Source organism: Mobula hypostoma, chromosome 29 (genome assembly GCF_963921235.1).
Source record: "Mobula hypostoma chromosome 29, sMobHyp1.1, whole genome shotgun sequence".
Taxonomy (NCBI): domain Eukaryota; kingdom Metazoa; phylum Chordata; class Chondrichthyes; order Myliobatiformes; family Myliobatidae; genus Mobula; species Mobula hypostoma.
The window spans coordinates 20,872,513-20,895,976 of NC_086125.1; the positions used below are offsets into that span (position 1 = coordinate 20,872,513).

At 45.9% G+C, this 23,464-nt stretch overlaps 1 protein-coding gene across 1 annotated transcript in view; it reads right to left on the reverse strand.

The window, feature by feature from the left end:
* trip10a (thyroid hormone receptor interactor 10a) overlaps positions 1–23,464 on the reverse strand; it is a 195,983-nt gene that overhangs the window by 18,623 nt on the left and 153,896 nt on the right. The window contains exons 10-11 of the mRNA XM_063036010.1: positions 7,185–7,294; positions 2,977–3,109 (exon numbers count right to left, since the gene is read on the reverse strand). Of these exons, the coding sequence (XP_062892080.1) occupies positions 2,977–3,109; positions 7,185–7,294 (243 nt within the window). The remainder of the gene's footprint in view (positions 1–2,976; positions 3,110–7,184; positions 7,295–23,464) is intronic.

The following is a 23,464-nucleotide window of genomic DNA, read 5'->3' on the forward strand; positions in this document are numbered from 1 at the left end:
TACTTTTAGAATGGAGATGAAGAGGAGTTTCTTTAGCCAAAGAGTGGTGAATCTGTGGAATTCATTGCCAGAGGCAGCTGTAGAGGCCAAGTCTTTATGTATGTTTAAGGCAGAGGTTGATAGATTCTTGATTGGTCAGGGCATGAAGGGATATGGGTAGAAGGAAGGAAATTGAGGCTGAGAGGAAAATAGGATCAGCCATATTGAAATGGTGGAGCAGACCCAATGGGCCAAATGGTCTAATTCTGTTTCTGTATTTATGGTCTTATTGTAAACTGTGAAAACAGTTCTATTTCCATCTTTAATATCTTTATATTTCCCTTTCTGGGTTCTTTTGAAGACCCTGACCAGGAGTTACACGCAGACTTTGGTTCTTTGCGGGAATGGGACCCACTCTCGGGGTTTCAGGACCAGACGTTGTTCGGCGTGCCAAGGGTTCGGCCTGGGAGTCCGGCTCGGATTTGGAAGCCTAACGTCTCGGGGTTCTGGAGTCGGACAGATCAAGGGTCGGTGCCACAGCAGGAGACTCGTGTGCCATCGGAGAGGCCGGAAAATCTTGCGCTGTGGGCTCGAAGGCCCGCGATCTTTGCGATCTTCAGGCACAGAGCTCACAAAAAGAGACGAAATGGACCTTTCAACACTGTAAACCAGCGGGCTGTTATGTCTGCTGCTCGCTGTGAAAATGGGGGACACCTCCCTCTCCTTTATAGGGAGAGAGAGAGCCTATGCCGGATGAAATGCAATAGCCTTTGGGGTAACTGCAAGTCTGTGTCTTTGCTATTGCCTGGCTTACACTTGTGCTCGGTAGCGGGTGTACTTTTTTTGCTGGGGGTGGGGGGAATCATTGCCTTGCTACTGCTTATGCGTGGGGGGGAGTGGGGGGGACTCTGGGGTTCTAACATTTAACTGTCATTCATTCCTTGGGGCACTTCTCCGTTTTCGTGGATGTTTGTGAAGAAAAAGCATTTCAGGATGTATATTGTATACATTTCTCTGACATAAAATTGGACCTTTGGACTTTTGAAATGCAGAAGTAAATAAACAGCAATAAATAATGAGCATAAGATAACAATATAACAGAGTCCTAAAATGAGTGTAGCTATCCCCTTTTGTTCAAGAGCCTGATGACTGAGGGGTAGTAACTGTTCTTGTACCTGTCCGTGCAAGTCCTAAGGCATTTCTGCCTTCTACCTGATGACAGCAGCGAAAAAAGAGCATGGCCTAGGTGGCGAAGATCTTTGATGATGGACGCTGCTTTTCTACGGCAGCGTTTCATGTAGATGTGCTCAATAGTTGGGAGGGTTTTACCTGTGATGTACTGGGCCAAATCCTCTTACCTTTTATAGGATTTTCTGCTCAAAGGCATTGGTGTTCCCATACCAGGCCATAATGCAGCCAGTCAGCACACTTTCCACCACACACCTATAGAAATTTGGCAAGGTTTTCACTGACATGCTTAACTTCCGCAGACTCTTGAGGAAGTAGAGGCACTGTTGTGCTTTCTTCACAATAATATTCATATGATGGGTCCAGGACAGGTCCTCTGAGATTGTGACACCCAGGAATTTAAAATTACTTACCCTCACCACCTGTGATTCTCCGATCATTACTGGCTCATGGACCTCTGGTTTCCCTCTCGCTAAGTCTACAATCAGTTCCTTGGTCTTATTGAGATCGAGTGAGAGGTTGTTGTTATTCCACCACTCAGCCAAGTTTTCAATCTCCCTCCTGTATACTGATTCATCGCCCCCTTTGATACAGCCCACAACAGTGGAGTCATCAGCAAACTTGTATATGGTGTTGGAGCTGTGCTTAGCCACACAGTCAGAGGTGTAAAGCGAGTAGAGCAGGGGGCTCAGTACACATCCCTGCAGTGCTCCTGTGCTGATAGAGACTGTGGAACTGTTTTTGCCAATCCAACCTGACGGGTCTACAAGTGAGGAAATCCAGGATCCAATTTCACAAGGGGGTAATTGAGACCCAGGTCTTGAAGTTTACTGATTAGTTTTGAGGGGATGATGGTGTTAAATGCCGAGCTGTAATTGATAAAGAGCATCCTGATACATGCATCCTTGCTGTCCAGGTGTTCCAGGATTGTGTGAAGAGCCAGTGAGATAGCATCTGCTGTAGACCTGATGCTTCTGTAGGCAAATTGGAGCGGGTCCAAGTCACCACTCAGACAGGAGCTGACATGCTTCAACACCGGCCTCTCAAAACACTTCATCACTGTGGATGTAAGCGCCACTGGGCGATTGTCATTTAGACAGGTTACCAAGCTCTTCTTGGGCACTGGTACGATTCAAGTCTCCTTGATGCAGGCGGGTACCACACTTTGCCAGAGCGAGAGGTTGAAGATATCTGTGACTACACCAGCCAGCTGGCTGGCACAGGTCTTCAGTACTCAACCAGGGTCTTATAGAGCTCCAACAGAACCTTGTGGCTCTTGAGTTCACATCCCTGGGATCTGGGATTTGCATTGTCTGTCCATATTAGTCCCGAAGGAGACGAGGCCATTAACAGTTCAACATTTAGGTCTACTAGGATAGGGCAGTCAGACAGATGATAGAAAAATGGAGAGAAGTGTTAGATTAATCTGAGAGTGGGTTGAAAGATTGACATAACATGGGAGGCCAAAGAGCTGACCATTACATTAGTCCAAACCCACTCTTTAAACTCCCCTCCTTCTCCATCCCACCTTCCCTGCCCCAGTCACCACTATAACTACCAGAGCCTGAGGTGGGTAGGCCCTCTTTCAGAAGAGACACAGGCCGATGTGAACGGCTCCACGGTTTAGTTCTAAAGGAGAGCATAAGAATTCTCCCAATATTTACCCCCTCCACAACATTACTAAACCGAATGAATTGACATTATCTCATTGCTCTTGCAGGGTTAAATTAGCTGTGCGTTCGAGCAACTGACTTCGGAAATGCTGCACTGGTGGAGAGTTTTCTGGGGTGCTCTGTGGTTTCACCCTACCTCATACTTCTGAAGTTCGTGATGCAGTCTGTCAATGTGCTGATTAGTTTCGACTATTCTGGGCTCGAGGCTGTTTGGATCTCCCATCTGTGGGTTCCGCTGATAAACATCTTTCATTTTATCTAGTGCTTCTCTGTAAGAATGAGAAAGGATGCAACATTAGATCACGGAGTCCACTTCAACACTGCGCCCCAGAGAATTGGCCCCGTTTGCGGTTCAGGCCAGTGGTTATCTGTAAATACGCACACCTTCACAACCCTGTTCGAGTAACGAACATCAGGCTGCCCAAATTCACACGGCAGAAGTCTCCGCCAAGCCTGACCCTGTCAGTCACACCCGCGAGGTCACCTGGAGAGGAAATCATGGGTGGGTTCATCCCCTTCATAAGAGTGGGCACTTGTGCCAACCCAGTTGTGAACATGATGTCAACCAATCCATCTGTACCTTTGAATAGAAAAGGTCTATGTGACTGTGAATCTAGTGTGAGGGAAGTATGGGGGGGTGTGAATGTCAGGTAGGTATTTTACACAGTGGTGGGTACATGGAATGCACTGCCAGGGGTGGAGGTAAAGGCAGGCAGATAAATTAGAGACTCTTAGGTAGGCACAAGGACAACAGAAAAAATGAACGCTATGTGGAGGGAACGGTTAGATTGATCTTAGAGCATGTATATCTAAGGAAGGATGGGCTGACATTAGAGAGGGCCTAGAGAAGGTTCACAAGAATGACACTGGAATGAAAGGGTTAATGTATGAGGAGCACTTGACGGGTCTCTACCTCTACTCGCTGGAGGTGAGAAGTATGAGGGGGGATCTCACTGAAACCTATCGAATATTGAAAGGCCTAGATAGAGTGGACATGGAGAAGATGTGTTCTACGGCAGGGGATTCTAGGATCAAAGGGCACAGCCTCAGAGTAGAAGGACAACCCTTTAGAAGAGAAATCTAAAGTAACATCTTCCATCAGAGGACGGTGAATCTGTGGAACTCATTATCAAAGACAGCTGTCGAGGCCAAGTCAATGGGTATGTTTAAAGCAGCGGTTACTAGGTTCTTGACTCGTAAGGGCGTCAAAGAAAATGGGGAGAAGGAGGGTTCAGGATGGTCAATAAATTAGCCATGATGCAATGGTGGAGCAGATTCAATGGGCTGAATGATCTAATTCTGCAACTATGTCTTATGAGCTATGGTCTTAAAAGGTAGGCTGAAAGGCCTGTACTGCTCTACGTTTCATTCCAGTAAGTTAGAAAGAGGAACTGTCTGCCTGTTCCTGTTCCAGACAGAATGGGACCGTGTGCCTGTTGCACAACAGTCTCTCTCTGTCTGCTGCTTTTCCAGAGAGGTAACAGTGATATAGGCGGGCCAGGGAAGGAGACAGTACATGCCAAAGAGGGGAGGAGCTGGCAGTCTGCCCAGCTGGCAGTCACCCAGCTATCAGCTATTGAAGACAGGAGGTACAAGGTGGGAAAGTAGCACTCAGGCCAATAATTCCTCGTAAGGTCTCTGCAAAAAGTAAGCTTTTAAATACTGAAAAAGAACACAAGTGACATTTAATCTTGCTGATACCAAAACTCCATTACTCGTCAGTTTGAGGTGTTTCGCAGCATTGAATTAACTACATGGAATGGCTGACAAGAGAAGAGACCAAATATTTCAGTGTTATGGTGCAGTTATGCTCCTATCAAAGGAAGCTAAATTAAAGCTTTAATGTGAATCACGATGAAGTTTTGAAATATCGACCGTTTATTCCTCTCCACAGATGCTGCCTGACCTGCTGAGTTCCTTCAACATTTTGTGCGTGTTACTCTGGATTTCCAGCACCTGCAGAATCTCATGTTCAAAGTAAAAGTCAGATCTGTTCCCCATTGAACTTTTTACCTCAAGTTGTGTGCGCGCGCGCACACACGCGCACACACACACACCAACTACTGTTTCGATTTAGCATTTACCCAGCAGCGTTAATAGAGTAAAAGCACTCCCATGGAATACTCAACAAAATCAAAAATTAACAAGTCAATATACGATTGTGCAAATAGGAGCAAGCTGGCCAATTTTCGTAAGTCAGGTTTCCTCTGGCCTGCAGCATCACCAATTTTGTGTCAGCTGAGTCCAGGAGATATTCCCTCAGAAAACACAAGAACACGCTGAACTCGGTAAAATTAAAGTTTGAAATGGAGAGTATAATCAGCATCACTGGATGCACATCAACAGACCAGAATAAACTCCTTACAGATAATACAGGGCTTGGCAATAATTGGTTTGCTTTTTGCGAGAGTGATTTCAATGTATACGAAATCACTCTCGCACCTGAGCATTCCTCTCTTTTATAAAAATCCCAAGCAAGGATAATAGGGCAAGCCAGCTGTTGACAGATATTCAACTGGAGTAACACCCAGCTCCCTGCCCAATCTGAACATCTAGAGGTCCCTCCTTAACCATCAATCTCAGAGGTTTAAGTGCTTATTTATAATAACTTCCAGTGTCACAATGACCTGGAGCAGAGAGAACAAGACCCCACACTTCGCTGTAAACTGGTGCCATCGAGGATTGTTTTCCTTGCCAAGTCAATGATTGAAGTTGCACACTGAAACCAATTGAATATTGAAAAGCCTGGATAGAGTGGACGTGGACAGCTTGTTTCCAATTGTGGGGAGTCTAGGACTAGAGAGCACAGTCTCAAGTTAGAACGTTCCTTTAGAACAGAGATGAGGAGGAATTTCTTCAGCCAGAGGGTGGGGAATCTGTGGAATTCACTGCCATAGACAGCTGTGGAGGCCAGGCCATTAGACATATTTGCAGTGGAGGCTGATAGGTTCCTGATTAGTAAGGGGAGAAGGCAGGAAAATGGGGTTGAAAGGGGTAATACATCAGCCATGATAAAATGGTAGCAAAGACTCAGTGGGCCAATTGGCAAATTCTGCTCCAGTATCTTATTGCTTCTCAGAAGTACTATCAAACAAATGAGTAATTCTTCCCTGCATGGAACTGAAGGCCTGGTTCAGTGGCGGATCTATGCTGACTTCAGTGGGAGAGGGAATTAAGCTGAAATATTAACTCTGTTTCTCTTTCCACAAACACTACCCGTTTCCATCATTTACTGGGATGGGATTGTATCACAGTGGCCAGCGATCCCAGTTCAATGCTGGCCACTGTCTCTGAGGAGTTTGTACTCTCTCCCCATGAGTGTGTGGCTTTCCCCTGGGTGCTCCAGTTTCCCTCCACATTCCAAAGACATAAGGCTTGTGGCTAGTGACTGTGGGCTACACGGTACTGGCAGCATGGTGACATTTGCAGGCTGCCCCAGCACACCCTTGAACTGTTTTGATCTTTGATGCAAACAATGTATTTCACCCTACGTTTTGATATTTAAACATACATGCGACAGATAAAGCTAATCTTTAATTTATTATTTGAGTCGTGAGAATTCCTATTAGTATGTCTTAGGAAAGTGATACATTTATTGTTACCTGACTGGTACCTTCCAGGTCAAGTAACACACTCTGGCCATCCATCCTGCAAGGGCGAGTCATGAAATTGAGAAAGTAAATCCAAAAAGAGATTTTGTAGATGCTGGAAATCCAGAGCAACACACACACAAAAAGCTGGTAGTTAATGCAGCATTTGTGGAGAGAAATAGTCAATATTTCAGGCTGAGACCCATCATCAAGACTAGTGACAATGCCCTGATGAAGAATCTTGGCCCGAAACGTTGACTGCTAATTCATTTCCTTAAATGCTACCTGACCCGCTGAGTTCCTCCAGCACTTCGCGTGTGTTACTGTCTGATCTCTGTGTGGGACAGAATATGCACATCACAACACACACTGATGGTTGAACGCGCTCCTCCTGATCCTCTCCTACTTCACGTCTATCACCTGATTACTGAACAGTGCAACTAAATAGGATTGCGGAAACCTTGAGGTGCACAAAGTAGGCGAATCTGGATCGGGGCAGAAAAAAAATGCTAGTGGAACTCACAAGGTTGAGCAGCATCTGTGGGGAGAAAGGGACTGTTAACATTTCGGGTTGGCCCTGATGCAGGCATCTTGACCTGCAACATCAGCAGTTCCTTTCCTCCCAGATGCTGCTTGACCGGCTGAGTTCCTTCAGCAGATTGTTTGTGGGTCCAGATTCCAGCAGCTGCACCCCCTCCGAATTTGGGTCAGAGCACGTCTATTTCTGAATTAGGTTCAGGTTCACCGAAGTTACCTCTGGTCGACTTGCTTCTGAAGCTCCTTGTTCAGGTCATCAATCTTCTGCTGAAGCTTTTTTCTGCGCTGCTCGGGCGGCAGGTGACTGAAGTCTTCAGACACTGCCAGCTGTGGGGAGTTAGAAGCCTGATCAGTGGCCGGCAAAACTGGGAAGAGGATCAAAGGTTTTGGCAGCAAAAGAACAATGGATCAAATGGATAACTGAACACTGAGCAAATGAGAGAGAAGGGTGGGGATGCAAAGAGTGCAGAGCGCAGGGTTATCCTCATTTAACAAGTGAACCTCTCCCACTCATTGACATGAGAAATACATGTGCAGCTACTTTCAACTTTAGACAGAAATAGATCATTTAACTCTGTGAGCCTCACTCTCCTGGGCAAGTGAAGTGACATGAATGCGTTTTTAAAATTTAAGTAAAGTGGTATTGTTTTACTTGATAAACTTTTTTTTCTAATGCTGTACTGATAAGATTTTCAAAATCACAATCCAATTTAGCAACATCACCGCCCCCCCCCCCACCACCCTCGGTCCTTATCTTGGAACCTTGGAGAATTCGGGAGGCTTCAATAAATTTTGCCTCCAAAGTTATTTGCTCTGTGGATGTTGAATCATACAGCTCCTGAGTTCACTTAAAAAAGTTACGATGTGCCTCATCTTTGTGCAATGCACAGGAACCGATAAACATCAGGAAAACCCAGCCAATAACCAAGCTTATCAAACTACATCCATCTTCACATTCTTATCAGTAGCATCTTTCGTTCCAGCCCTACACTGGAATTAACACAACAAAGCACAGCAAACAAAATTTAATTTAATTATGTTTTTATAGACAAAAATCTAATGTGTGTTTTCAGAAAATATGAGCCACCATTACCCATTAAAATATGAACATCACTCCCCCACTCTCTTGTCAGAAGACAAAAGAAATGTTTGTGGACTTCAGGAAGGTGCAGAACGACCACTCCCCATTGCACATCAACGGCTCTGCTATGGAGAGTGAACAGCAGAAAGTTCCTTGATGTGCACATAAAGGACAATCTAACCTGCTCCTCACTAGTCAATATGGAACAGCAGCGTCTACACTTTATGAGAAGTTTATAAGGCACCCCGCCCCCATTCTAACAACCTTCTACAGCAGCGTCATCGAAAGTATGCTGCCCGGCTACATCAAGTGTGATGCGGAAGTTGCAAGACATCAGGCCTCGTGACCCTGCAGAGGATTGTAAAAACCACCAAGAGGATCACCAGGGTTTCCCCCCATTTGTGACATTTATCAGGAGTGCTGTAGATGTAGGGCCCAAAGCATTGTTGAGGATCCCTACCATCCATCTCACAATCTCTTTGACCCAGCACCATCAGGAAGGAGGAACAGGAGCATCAGGACTAGGACTGCCAGACTGGGGAACAGCTTCTTCCCTCAGAGACTAACAAATACCGAGGTTTTGTCACCAGGACAATGACCTGTTCACCGTACTGTTTACCTGTGGTGCACACTAATTTTGCATTATATTTTATAAACTCATGGTAACATTTGTTTTATGTGCTGTGTGTGATGTGTTTTGTGGGTACACCATGGTCCGGGGGGAATGTTGTTTTGTCTGGTTGTATATACGTACACTCAGATGAAAATAAACTTGAAATTGACTGTCCAGCAACAGTACTTCATTAGGATTGCACTGACCTACTCCAATTGCAGGTCACCTCAGGGGAGGGGAAAGGGGTGAGAACATCCAGAGCAGAGACCACCACACCAAGTAGCCTCGATCTACAGTGAAGGACATGCCAAGCAAGCAACGATGATTGGGGATTCTAAGTTAGGGTTGCAGGTGGTTTATGTGCCGACACTAGTGACTGTATTGCCTTCCCCGGAATAGAGTTAAGAACAGAAGTGAGAGGCTGCAGAGGGAACACGAAGAGGCAGAGGTTATTTTCTACATTGGTGCCACAACATAGATGCAGAAAGGGATGAGGAGAGTTTAAGGGATTGAGAAAGATTAACAATCAAGACCGCATAGCACTTACCTTATCCATGCCAACCATAATGCCTACCTACGCTAATCCCACTTGCCTGAATCCCTCTATGTCTTTCCTATCCAGGAACCTGGCCAAATGCCCTTTAAACACCACTTCCATCACTTTCTCTGGTAGCTCCTTCCAGACAATCATCACTCTGTATGTGCAAGAACTTACCTCTCAGATCTCCTTCAGTCTTTTTTCCCTTAGAATCTTAAATCTGTGCCCTCTAATTTTAGACTCCCCTGCTTTGGGGAGAAAAGGTTCTAATAATCTATCCTATGTACCTCACAATTTAATAAAACTCACCCCTCAGCTTCCTGAGGCCACATTCTTCCTGTAGTGTAGCAAACAAAACCAGACAGAACACACTGTTCCCAATGGCTGCATCCACAGACATGCCAATCATTTGCCCATCCTCATTCTCTAAGGTCAAGTCACTTTTTTCACGTACTTCAGAAAACCCACCCACATTCACTTTACATTCCTTCCCTATCTAAACTTATTGCCCCAAGGTCATTTTTGTCAGTACTGGGAAAGTTAAAATCCCCTACGATTACAACCCTACCTTCCTGCATTCTACTATTGGGGAGGGGTCTATATGTAACCCCAAAGTGACTATCCCTCTATATCAGCAAACCCCTCTTTTATCCCCTCGTGTATAGATGGGGCCTCCGATGCATGGCGAGAATTAGGGATACACAGCGTTGGAGACTTATACATACAAGGGATTTTTGCATCAGTCCTGGACAATTTGGATTGCAAAAGAGTCATTCTTCCAGTTATCTCCAGCTAAGACACTATATAAGATCACATCTTTCTGGTTTTGAAATGGCAGAACCTGATAAATTAGATCATCATTTAAGATCATGTTTAGGGACAGAACACATCATCGCCTATCTGTATGATGCCATACAAAACAAGTGTCATACAACAATGGATAATACTAAAAAAGAGTGGGAAAAGCAGTTGGGTACAGAGATAGAGGACGTTATATGGAATGAGGCTTTGGAGTATGTTAACTCCTGTTCCATCAATGCCAGGCATTGTTTAATACAATTAAAAATCCTACATAGATTACATTACTCAAAAGTAAGGATTCATAAAATATTCCCAGAGGTGTCCCCAATGTGTGAGAAATGCAAGTTCTCAGAGGCAAATTTGTTACATAGTTATGCTTTATGTCCCAGGATACAAGAGTATTGATAGCAAATATTTGAGGTCCTATCAAAGGTACTAAAGCTTTAGATAATAGCAGACCCAATTTTAATAATTTTTGGAACTTCTGCGAGGACAAATAAATTCCAGGCTACCCAGCAACAACTCCTGACCTATGGCATGCTTAACAGAAAGAAACTCATACTGATGTTCTGGAAAAAGGAGGAAACTCCATCACTCACAGAGAATGGTTGGCTGCATTAATGGATACTCTGCATCTAGAGAGGATAAGATACGTTGTCAAGGACAGACTCAAGGAATTTGAAAAAACCTGGCAACCATTACTGTTGTATTTAGAAGAGACTGACAGCTGAAGTAAGTGTGGGGGGCGGTAGGACCTAACCAGCACATACAGGAGGGGCGAGGGGAGGGGAGGGTAGGGCTGGGAAGGGGAAAGGAGACCAGGTGGTAGGGCTTCCTTTGCTTTTTGCTTGTTTACTATACATACACGCATTTGACTTTCATTATGTTGTTGTAAGAAAGAAAAGAAAAAAGCAGCATTGTAATTTAGGACATTGTCGGTTGCAGTTAAGCTGATGTTGCTTCACAATAAAAACATTTGAAAACAAAACAAAGTGACCACCCCTCTCATATTCCTAATTCCACCTCTATAAGCTTCACTGGCCAATTGTCCCGGGATATCTTTGAGTACTGCTGTGATACTTTACCTGATCACTAGTGCAACACCCAGCTCCCATTCTGCAACCCCCTTGCTCATGCCTTAAACTGTTATAGTCTGGAAATTGAGATGTCTGTCCTGCCCTTCCCCCAACCACGATTCCGACTGCAGAAAGCCTATAACAGAGTGTTGATAGCATAGGTAAATACTGGCCTCCGAGCATGAGGGGAGGCCTGGGCTGTGGATGTCATTTATCACTCCTCCGTGTCACAGAAATAGGCCCTTTTAGCCATACATTGTCCACGCCTACCATGATACTTAACTGCTATGCAGACATCCCACCCTGCAAAAACACATTTCAGGGAGGTAGCACCATCAATTTGCCGGAGACTTCCGGGAGAGGTGGGATGTCTGCAATAGAGTAGCTCCTTAGCAGCTGGCCAGCTAGTTTAAATAACGTTAGCTACGCTAATGAACGAATGACACCTGTTAAACTCACCTCAACATGTCTTTTACAGTCTTAACCCACCATGGGCAATAGAAAAGTCACTGTTGCAAACAGTGCAGTGAGCAACACTGTCATTATTTTGACCCCTATTAGGCAGGGGTACACTTTAGTGTAGTCTGGGGTGACGTACATTTTATATTTTCTTTTTTTGGAACACTCTGCCACTCTGACTTTTTTTGGAACTCTCTCGCTCTCTATCACGCGCGCGAACTCTCTCTCGCTCATAGTCGCTCTCTCTCGCGCATGCTTTCTTGCTCTTATTCTCTCTCTCGTGGTCGCTCTCACTCGCGCTCACTCACTCGCTCTCTCTCTCTCTCTCTCTCGCGTTCTCTCACGCTCGCTCTGAAAAAAATCAATTTCTGGGACATTGTATATAATTTGCGGGCATCAGGGAGCCACTATTAATTCGTGGGAAACTCCCAGAACTTCCAGGAGAGGTGGGATGTCTGCTAATCCGACTTGCTTGCATCAGGCCTGAAACTTTCTATCTCTTTTGAGAGCTGGTATAGGAGGAAAAACTTTAAATTCCAATGCACACATCTGCCTACATGCCTGTTCTTTCATTTCCTGTTTACTACTGGGTGGCATATATGAACCCCAAAGTGACCACCCCTCTCTTATTCCTAGTTCTAACTGGCCTCACTGGCTAATCGGAATCACATTTACTATCACTGGCATATGCCATGAAACTTCTTGTTTTGTGGGAGTGGTACAGTGCAATACCTAATGAAAATATATAAATTACAAAAAGAAAGTGCAAAAAGAATGCAAAAAAATACTGAGGTAAAATTAAAAAGGAAAGAGAAGGTTTAAAAAAAGATGAAGAGGTCCTATAGTAGGGAATTCTAGGACCAGAGGGCACAACCTCAGAGTAGAAGGATGTCCCATTAGAACAGCGATGAGGAGGAATTTCTTTAACCAAAGGGTGGTGAATCTGTGGAATTTATTGCCACGGGCAGCTGTGGAGGCCAAGCAATTGGGTACATTTAAAGTGGAAGTTGATAAGTTCTTGATTAGTAAGGGTGTCAAAGGTTATGGAGAGAAGCAGGAGAATGGGGTTGAGAGGGATAATGAATCTGCCATGCTGGAATGGCGGAGCATATTTGACGAGGTGATTGGCATAATTCTGCTTCTATGTCTTACGGCAGGAAAGTGGCATCCATCACCAGGGACCTCCACCACAGAGGTCATGCTCTCTTCTCACTGCTGCCATCGAGGTGGGGGTACAGGAGCCTCAGGACCCACACCAGCAGGTTCAGGAACAGTTACTACCCCTCAACCATCAGGCTCTTGAGCCCAAGGGGACATCTTCACGCAACTTCACTCGCCCCAGCACAACCCATGGACTCACTTTCAGTGGCTCTTCATCACTTATTCTTGTTCGGTATTGTTTGTTTGTTTATTTATTTATTTATTGTTTGTTGTCTTTTGCACACTGGTTATCCGCCTTATCGCTGCCGTCTTTCATTAATTCTACTATGGTTACTGGATTTATTCAGTATGCCCACAAGAAAATCAATCTCAGGGTTGCATATGATGACATAAATATACTTTGATAATAAATTTACTTTGAACTTTGGTGTTATGGTCTTATATACAAGCAGACCAGAAGAAACGAATATTTTAGACAGGACCAGACTAAGAAAGGGTACAAGATAATCTAAGCTGCACTGTAAATCTGACATATATTAAACAAAGTGGGTGAATATTTATTGTGATCAATCACAATGTTGGAACCATGAATCCGGCTAAAGGAAACGGAATGGGTGAATGTTCATTATTCCAGCTTAAACGGTGTTCAGGAAAAACAGGGAAGGGGAGAGAGGGCAGGGAATGGCAGCACTGAGGAGGGAGGATGTCCTGAAGGAATCACGGATAGAACTGTTTGGAAACAATGGAGGTGGGACTCTCCTGCCGGCTGCCAACAGGCGAGGAAAACAGGCACCAACTTCAACAAGACAAACAGGCAGGTAGAATGGGCAGATGAAACTTAATGCTGACGAAAGTCACGTTTTACGTCTGCACAAAGAATGAGAAGAGGAAATATAATCTAGAGGCACAATTCTCAAAGGGACACGAGATCTGGGGATATATGGGGATAGCTCATTGAGAATAGTAGGTTGAGAAAGTAATTGAAGTATTTAGTATCCTCTGCTTTATAAACAGAGGTGAACTGTACTTAACTGTATTGTCACAAGTATATAGAAAAATCAAAATATGCAGTGAAACATACACAAAATGCTGGAAGAACTCAGGCACTATCAACTGAGAGGAATAAATAGTGAACTTTTCAGGCTGAAACCCTCCTTCAGGAGATACACAGTGAAATGGATTGTTTGTGTCAATGACCAACACAGACTGAGAATGTGCTGGGGGCAGCTGCATGTGTTGCCATGCCCACAACTTACTAACCTCAAGCCACAGATCCTTGGAACGTGGGAGGAAACCAGAGCACCCGGAGGAAACCCACATGGTCACAGGGAGAAAGCACAAACTCCTCACAGACCCAGCGGCAAGTACCGGACCCGGTCAATGGCACTGTAATAGTGTCACGCTAACCGCTGCGGTAATGTGCCACCCAATATGGCGGCCTGACACACAGTAGAGTATAATATCAAGGAGGGTCCACGGTAACATAGCAGTCAGTGCAATACTATTGCAGCTCGGGGCATCGGAGTTTGAAATTCAGCTCCGATATCCTCTGTAAGCAGGTTTGCAAGTTCCTTCATCTGTGTGTGTGGGTTTCCACTGGGTACTCCAGTTTACTCCCGCAGGTAAACGATGTATCAGTTGGTAGGTTAACTGGTCATTGTAAATTGTCCTGTGATTAGGCTGGGGTTAAATTTGTGGGTTATTGGGTGGTGCAGCTTATAGGGCTGGAAGGGCCAATTCTGCGTTGTATCTCTAAATAAAACTAGACAACGGGGTGACCCGTTGGGGCACCCTTTGAGAGAAGGGTAATGCAGTCTGATGTGACCAGAATGAACATTAAATTTCCCTGAATGCTACCGCTATCTCTTTGATTTGGAAATTAAAGAAGAAAAACTCGGCTTATTAAAGAAGTAAGACGCATAGCAAGACAAATATGTGATCAGAATGAACATTAAATATCCATGAAGTAAATTTGAAGAAATCAGGCTTGCTGGGTTGGGTCTGGAATTAAATGTCCAATGTAATGATGGATTTGGCCTTGAATAATCACAGAAGGATTCCATCGATTCCCAGTTGGAATGACTTCTTTGGCACCAAAGGATGTCATTTGGAAGAGGCAATTGTATTGTCTGATGTTCTTCCTGAATACGTTTGCAATAGGTTCATCATTGCTGTACAAATTGAGGAGATCGTTAGGTAGAGGCTGCAAATTCCCTATCCTGACCTTTCCCTTCATACAGCAGAAATGTGCGGTTTCTCCAGCGAATAGGAAAGCATGACAGTGAGGGCATACTCTGGTCATCGAACCAACATCAGCAGAAATGTGACCGCATGCGAGTTGTGCATTTTGCCTTGTTCTTTCTGCCGAGGTACTGTCGTCGAAAGCAGCCATTGTCGTCTTCAGCAACTCTCTCAATAATTACTCTCTGCAGCATATTCTCGAGTTGATCTTTCCGTTTCTCCTCTGTCTCTTCCTCTCTCCTCCTTCTCTGCCTGTTTTTGTCATTCTGGAGATGCGCAGCCCTTTCATCCTTCATCTCTTCTACCATTTGTTCTTTCTCTCTGATCCTGGAGTCGTGCGGCCCTGGCCTGATCGGATTCTTGTTCTCTCCTCCATCTGTGCCTATTGTTGTCATTTTGGAGACGTGCATGCCTGTCCTCCTCTGTCTTGTCTTCTCTCATCTTTTTTGTCCTGACTCTTTGATCCTGGAGTCGTGCAGCCCTGACCTCATTCGATTGTTGTTCTCTCCCTCTCCTTGCCGCTTCATGACGACATTTGGCGTCATGTCTTCACCATAATGTCCCACTTCTCTTTCCACGTGACATAATTAGGCTATCCATATATTTTTACCCTAATGCTTGGTAGAAGATAGGAAGCAGTAACACCAAAGCCTCTAAGCTGCTGAGGCTGACCGTGCGCATGCGTCGGGCAGTGGCGTCGCGGTCTCCATGGAAGGTGGAAGCGGCTCTGTGAGCATCGTGAGATGCTGCTGAGGCTGGCCGTGCACGTGCGTCAGGCAGTGGCGTCGCGGTCTCCATGGAAGGTGGAGCCCGCTCTGTGAGCATCGTGAGGCGTTGCTGAGGCTGGCCGTGCGCGTGCGTCGGGCTGTGGCGTCGTGGTCTCCATTGAAGGTGGAAGTGGCTCTGTGAGCATCGTGAGGCGTTGCTGAGGCTGGACGTGCGCGTGCATCGGGCTGTGGCGTCGTGGTCTCCATGGAAGGTGGAAGTGGCTCTGTGAGCATCGTGAGGCGTTGCTGAGGCTGGCCGTGCGCGTGCGTCGGGCTGTGGCGTCGCGGTCTCCATGGAAGGTGCAGCCCGCTCTGTGAGCATCGTGAGGCGTTGCTGAGGCTGGCCGTGCGCGTGCGTCGGGCTGTGGCGTCGTGGTCTCCATTGAAGGTGGAAGTGGCTCTGTGAGCATCGTGAGGCGTTGCTGAGGCTGGACGTGCGCGTGCATCGGGCTGTGGCGTCGTGGTCTCCATGGAAGGTGGAAGTGGCTCTGTGAGCATCGTGAGGCGTTGCTGAGGCTGGCCGTGCGCGTGCGTCGGGCTGTGGCGTCGCGGTCTCCATGGAAGGTGCAGCCCGCTCTGTGAGCATCGTGAGGCGTTGCTGAGGCTGGCCGTGCGCGTGCGTCGGGCTGTGGCGTCGTGGTCTCCATGGAAGGTGGAAGCCGCTCTGTGAGCATCGTGAGGCGTTGCTGAGGCTGGCCGTGCACGTGCGTCGGGCTGTGGCGTCGTGGTCTCCATGGAAGGTGGAAGTGGCTCTGTGAGCATCGTGAGGCGTTGCTGAGGCTGGACGTGCTCATGCCTTGGGCTGTGGCGTCCCGATTTCCATGATGGCCGATCGGGTCTCGGGGGAAAGGCAGCCTGTTGATTTTTGGCGAATGAGCAATTTTATACGCATATATAACCCAGAACTTTGCCAGCATTCTGTAAGTTAGCGCATTTTAATTCGATTTAGCCAAAAAAAAAGGTGCCGCTGTAATGCACGGTTTGCGCTAACTGGAGGTCACAAACAGACAAACAGAGCATGAGAGTTTTAGCAGTATATCGATAAACAAGTCTTAAAGGCTCTGGTTCATTTCTGGGCACCACTCTTTAGGACAAATATGGAGAATATGGAGAGGCTACAGAAAAGATTTTCCAAAATTGTTGCTGGGAGGAGGAGAGGACGGGTTCTAGATATATGGACACGTCAGAAACTGGATCAACACCCCCAAAATGCTGGAGGAACTCAGCATGTCACGCAGCATCTATAGAGGAAAAACACCTCTCCACGTTTCAGGCCCTTCAGAAGAGAAGGTCCTTCAGTGTGTCAGAAGCTGGGAATGTTCTCCGTGAAATAGAAGAGATCGTGAGGGCATTTGAAGTATCACGAATTTGCCTTTTCCTCAGGGGTGACACACTGAAACCCTGGTCTTTGATTTAGAGGCATGCACCCCCGTGCCGACAGGGTCCCGCGTACGTGGTCTAAGGCAGCACCAGAGACCCCTGTGGCCTCGAGTGCTATTCGCACATTCTCGCCATAACTGCGTGGGTTTCTTCTAGCTACTCCGGTCCCCCCTCACCCCTCAAAGACGTGCGGGTCCAATGAGCGTATTTGCCGCAGTAAGTTACCTCTAACGTGCAGGTAAGCGGCCGTGCGGGAGACTGATGAGAAGATGGGCAGGATTTAAAAGGCTAGTGCAAAGGGATGGGTGACGAGCAGCGCAGATGCAGTGCGCCAAAAGGCCAGCTTTTGCACAATGTCACTTTGCAATTCTAGTTAAAATCATGAAGGGCTAAAATGGCAAAAGAAACAGTGTTTCATTGACAGAAGGGGTTGTATATGTAAGTGACTGCAAAAGCAAAATGAGGAAATATCCTGAAACGCAATGAGTATCCAGCGTTTGAAATGACTGCTAGGGTAACAGTAGAGTCAAAGCCAAAGTAAATTCATTATCAAAGTACGTATACATTCAGTGGCCACGTCATTAGGTGCACCTGCTCATTAACGCAAATATCTAAATCAGCCAATCATGTGGCAGCAACTCACTGCATAAAAGCATGCGGACATGGTCAAGAGGTTCAGTTGTTGTTCAGACCAAACATCAGAATGGGGAAGAAATGTTGACCTAAGTGACTTAGACCGTGGAATGATCGTTGGAGCCAGACGAGGTGGTTTGAGTATCTCAGAAACTGCTGATCTCCTGGGATTTTCATGCACAGCAGTCTCTTGGGTTTACAGAGAATGGGGCTAGAAAACAAAAAAGCCTCCGGTGAGCGGCAGTTCTGTGGGTGACAACGCCTTGCGAATGAGAGAGGTCAGAGGAGAATGGCCAGATGGATTCAAGCTGGCAGGAAGGTGACAGCAACTCAAATAGCCACGCATTACAACAGTGGTGTGCAGAAGAGCATCTCTGAACGCACAATACACATTGAACCTTGAAGTGGATGGGCTACAGCAGCAGAACACCACGAACATACACTCAGTTACCACTTTATTCATACAGGAGGAGCCTAACAAAAAGGTCTCTGAGTGTATGTTACCATGTACTATCTTGAGGTTCATTTACTTGCAGGCAAGAAAGAAAATAAAGGAAATAAAAAATACAATAGAATTTATGAAAACTATACCGTTCAGATTAACAAACAACCAATGTGCAAAAGAAGAAAAATTGAGCAAATTTTAAAAAATTAATAAATAACAAAAAGATTATAAGTTGTAGAGTCCTTGAAAGTCAGTCTGTAGGTTGTGGAATCAGTTCAGAGTTGAGGCGAGTGAAGTTACCCACACCGTTTCAGGAGCCTGATGGTAGCAAGGTAGTAACTGTTCCTGAACTTAGTGCTGTGGGACACAAGGCTCCTGTGTCTCCTGCCCAATAGCATGGCCTGGATGCTGGAGGTCCTTGATGAGAGATGCTGCTGTCTTGTGGCAATGCTTCATGTAAATGCGCTGCATGGTGGGGAGACCTTTGCCTAAGGTGGTCTGGCCTGGTTCCACCACTTTTTCATCCCTGGGCATTAGTGTTTCCACACCAGGCCATAATGCAACTAGTCAGGATCCTCTCCTCTGTGCAAAGTATTGAAAGGAAAGGAAAGGATCTACAAAGAATTGGGAAGTTGGCAAGGGAAGTGGGAATAACTAGCTTGCTTTTACTATGAGCCAATACTGACTTGATTCCCCAAATAGCAGCATCTATGCCCCAACCATTCGATGATGTGACTCATTTGCCTGCTCAGGTGAAATTAGGGCTGGCCAGCGAGGTTCACACACTGCAATAAACCAATTAAAACATTAAACATTTTCCCTACATATTCCACCTGCCTCCTGCTTACCCCAGTGGGCACTTGCAGACTTTATCTGTCGTGATGCAGGGTATCGACCAGAACATGGATAATTCCTCCCACCCACCCCACCACACTTCCTACAGCAGCTTGCTTCTTGTTCCATTCTGCATCTGCACTCGCTGGTGTCTCCAAGTTTTATTTTAATGACAATTTCCTGAGCTGGTTTTCATCAGCTGAAGAATTACTTTTCCCTCACACCCACCAAACCCCTCTCACACCTTCCCTTCCCCAGCCCCTCCTCCCTCCCCCTAAATCAAGCCCTCTCACACCTCACCTATCCTCTCCCCAGAGCCTTCTCCCTCAGTCCTCCCCTATCCCTTCTTCTCACGCCCCTCCTAAGTCAAACCCTCTCACATCTCACCTCCCCCCATGCAAGCCTCACTTAAAACCAAACTCCTTTCTCACCTCCCCCTCACCGACCCTCCTCCCTCACACCTTCCCCGTCCCCTCCCTTCACCCAAACCCTCCTCCCTCAACACCTACCCTATCCCCTCCTCTCACTTCCCCTAAATCAAACTGCTCTCACACCTCACCCACCCATTCCACCCTCACCCTTCTTACACACCCTCCTCTCTCACCTATCCGCCTTCCACCTCCCCTACCCCTCTCCCGCGCTCCTCCCCTTCTCCCACCCCCAACACCTAACCTACCACCTCCCCTCATGGCTGGTCCACCTCCTCCCCCTCACAGTGACCCAGTCAGTCCGTGCGAGAGAGGAGGTAAAACGGCTTGTAGAATGGCACGAACACAATAACCTGTGTCTCAACATGGAGAAGATCAAAGTGATAATTGTGGGCTTTAGGAGGGTGTAGGCTGACCACTCCTCACTGCATATAAACAGCTCCCCTGTGGAGCGAGTTGGGAGCACCATATTTCTGGGAGTGCACATAATGGACGATCTGACCTGGTCCTTCAACACCACCTCTTTTGTCAAGAAAGCACAGCAGCGTCTCCGCTTCCTGACAAGCATGAGGCGAGGAAGGATCTTCCCCATCCCACCCCCCATTCTCACCAATTTTTACGGGAGCATCATCGAGCATCCCTACCAGCTGCATCATCATCATCTGGTATGGGATTTGCAAGACATCTGACCAAAAGTTTCTACAAAGTATTGCGAGGACTGCTGAGATCATTGAGTCTCTCTTCCACCCATCAGCGATACTTATCAGGAGGGCTGCATACACACTGTCAATTATCCCTTCCACCTGTCCAACAATCTCTTTGATCCCTACCATCAGGCAGGAGGTACCATAGCATTAGGACAAGTACTGCTAAAATGGGAAACAGCTTTTTCACCCAAGTCGTAAGACTACTGAACTCCTTGCTACTAGCAAGGTCTTATCACTCATAAAGCGCCAGTAGCATTATACTGTTTACTTTTTAAACTTGTGTTGTAAAGGCGCCTTATTAATCGTTAATTTACTAGTGGTAACATTACTTTATATGTAATGTGTATGAGTTATATGTATTCTGGTTGGCACGTGGACAAGTGGTTAAGGCGTTCATCTAGTGATCTGAAGGTCGCTAGTTCGAGCCTTGGCTGAGGCAGCGTGTTGTGTTCTTGAGCAAGGCACTTAACCACACATTGCTCTGCGACGACACCGGTGCCAAGCTGTATGGGTCCTAATGCCCCTCCCTTGGACAACATCGGTGTCGTGGAGAGGGGAGACTTGCAGCATGGGCAACTACCGGACTTCCATACAACCTTGCCCAGGCCTGCACCCTGGAAACCTTCCGGGGCACAAATCCATGGTCCCACGAGACTAACGGATGCCTATATATATATGTATTGTGTCATGCACCTTCTTCCGGAGGAACGTTATTTCGTTCGGTGCTACATATGTGTATAGTTGAATGAAAATGAACTTCAACTTGAGCTCCCCCTCACACCTCACCTACCTCCACCCCAATCACCCCTCATCTCACACTTCTCCACATTTTCCTACCTAGCTTTGAATCATCATTGTTGAGGACACAGGAGGTCCACAGTGCTCGGTACTTTCAGATTGAAGCCCGGGCCAGCCCTGCAGGGCCCCGGAACTACAGCAACAAGCCATTGTACTTTCCTTCCCAGCCTGGGTGTGTCGGGACGATGGGGACACATGAAAGAAGATCAAGATAAGAAACTAGAATAAAAGGGTCTGGAGAATATGCGTGTCTGTGTCTCTGGCACTGATGCAATGCCTACTTTCACAAACTCACAATCACACAAAAGGCCCTAGTTACCAGACAGAATAATGGATATCAGGTGGTTAAAGAAATGAAAGAGTGTTAAAAGCAAAACCTTTTTAAGACTTGTTTTTACTCTGGACACGCCTTGCTGGAAGCAGTACTCTCTGTGTCAATTACACTCCCTTTATGTGCACATGAACTGAGCTAGTAAGCGTGAGGTGTCATTGATTCCCAAAGTAACAGAAGCAAAGCTGATCTTACAGATAAGATCACGAGGGGCATAGATAGGGTGAATGTACTCATTTGTTTTTTTGCCCAGGGTTGAGGAATCAAGAACCAGAGAAGAGATTTAATAGGAATCTGAGAGACAAGCTTTTCCTCTCAGACCAGTCAGTATATGGAACGAGCGGCCAGATGAACTGACTGAGGAAGGTATACTAACGATATTTAAAAGATGCATGGGTAGGCAAATTTTAAGAAGGCTATAGCCCAAACACGGGCAAATGCGACTGGTTTAGACAGGAATCTTAGTCGACGCAGACCAGGGGGACTGAAGGGCTTGTTTCCATGCTGATGACTATGACTGTAAGAGGAGTATTGATAGAATTGATCTCACAGCTAGCTCAGACTGGATGGGCTGAACAGTGTCCTGTGTTGTAAGGGTGTGTGGTACCCAGAACAGGATACAACAACACAGCAGGGGCCTAATGATGTTTATAAAAGGTTTTACATGACTTCCTTGCTTTTATTTTGTTCAGAGTCTATTAACAAAGCCAAGGATATGGGAGTTCCAACCCCGAGCAGCTATTTGAAACTGCCACCTGTATTGTCAATTGCTTCTTCATAATACATCATCACTGCTAACTTGTTTTGCTGCATAGTTGCACAGAAGCGATATCTATTCTTTTTTTCTCTTGGATTTTACTCATGAACCCAGACGCATGACATCTGGCAGGAAACTGTGAATGCAATCAGAATAGCATGAAGCTCTTCCATGTGGTCCTAGTGCCTGCCAGATATCACAACACAATTCACTGAAATTAGAAACACATCAGTAGCTTTTTCCCCGTCCTCTACCCTCCAATACGCTGACCCAAAAAATCATGAAAATATCCGATAGTTACATAAATGGTCATATTTTACAGCACACTCCTAGACCATCTCCAAGCATGCATAGAATTCCAATGGACCAAATCACTTCCTATCAACTGATGTATGAAAATCCTTCCCGACCCAATCAAAACACATAAGAGGATATCCCAGGACATAGCTGGAATGGTTCTTTTACTTAAAAAAAATAATAATTGTGTAAACATACACAAGTTTCTTATATTTTCCTATGAGTTTGGAAGAGGCCATTTGGTCCATCATGGCTGTGCCAGCTTTCACTTCAAAAATTTCCCTCCTGCTCATTCTCTCTTGCAGAACTCCGTCATCTTTTGGGACATGCCTTCTCTTTACTACCATCAGGAAGGAGGTACAAGGAACCTAAAGACCCACATACAACATTTTAATAACAGTTTCTTCCCCTCTGCCATCAGATTTCAGAATGGCCCATTAACACTACCTCCCTATTCTGCTTTCAGGCTATTTTTTTTTTGTAACTTACAGCAATCTTTTGTGTCTTGTACTGCTTACACAAAACAACAAATTTCCCGACCTATGTCAGTGACAACAAACCTGATTCTGAACTCTATGCTCTCTTTCCTCACAGTTTCTCAGGCACTGTCAGTGCCGAGTGTTACTGAACAGTTCATAAGGAGTTGGATGAACTGAAAAGGGTTGGACATAGACAGATGGTTAATGCTGTTTGAAACACGTGCACTGGTCTGTTGGGATTGTGTATTATTCTGCCAAGGAAAGAAAACAAACATCGAAGTTTGTGGATGATCCTGAACTGATGTAATTGAAGAAAAAGGAAGATGTATGGCCAGATGGAGTAGATTTGATGGGACAAATGGCCTAATTCTGCTCCTATGTCTGGGAGATGAGGAGTAATGAGTACAGTCGTGAGAATGTGTGGAAACAGCAAAGAGCAGGATTGTGTAATGATGCTAGAATCCATGAGATTGAACTTCGTACTGAATAGGGCTTTCTGGTGCTCAGCCGTGTATGTATTCCAGCGTACTCTGCAGTTAAAACTGCTGGAGGAGGAATAATTGCATGCCAGTTTCCTGATTTTAATCTATCCACTGACAACTGACTGTGGTAAAGTTTAGCAAAAATATTGCTGGTAACACTCAGCAGGACGGGCGCCTCTCAGGAGAGGG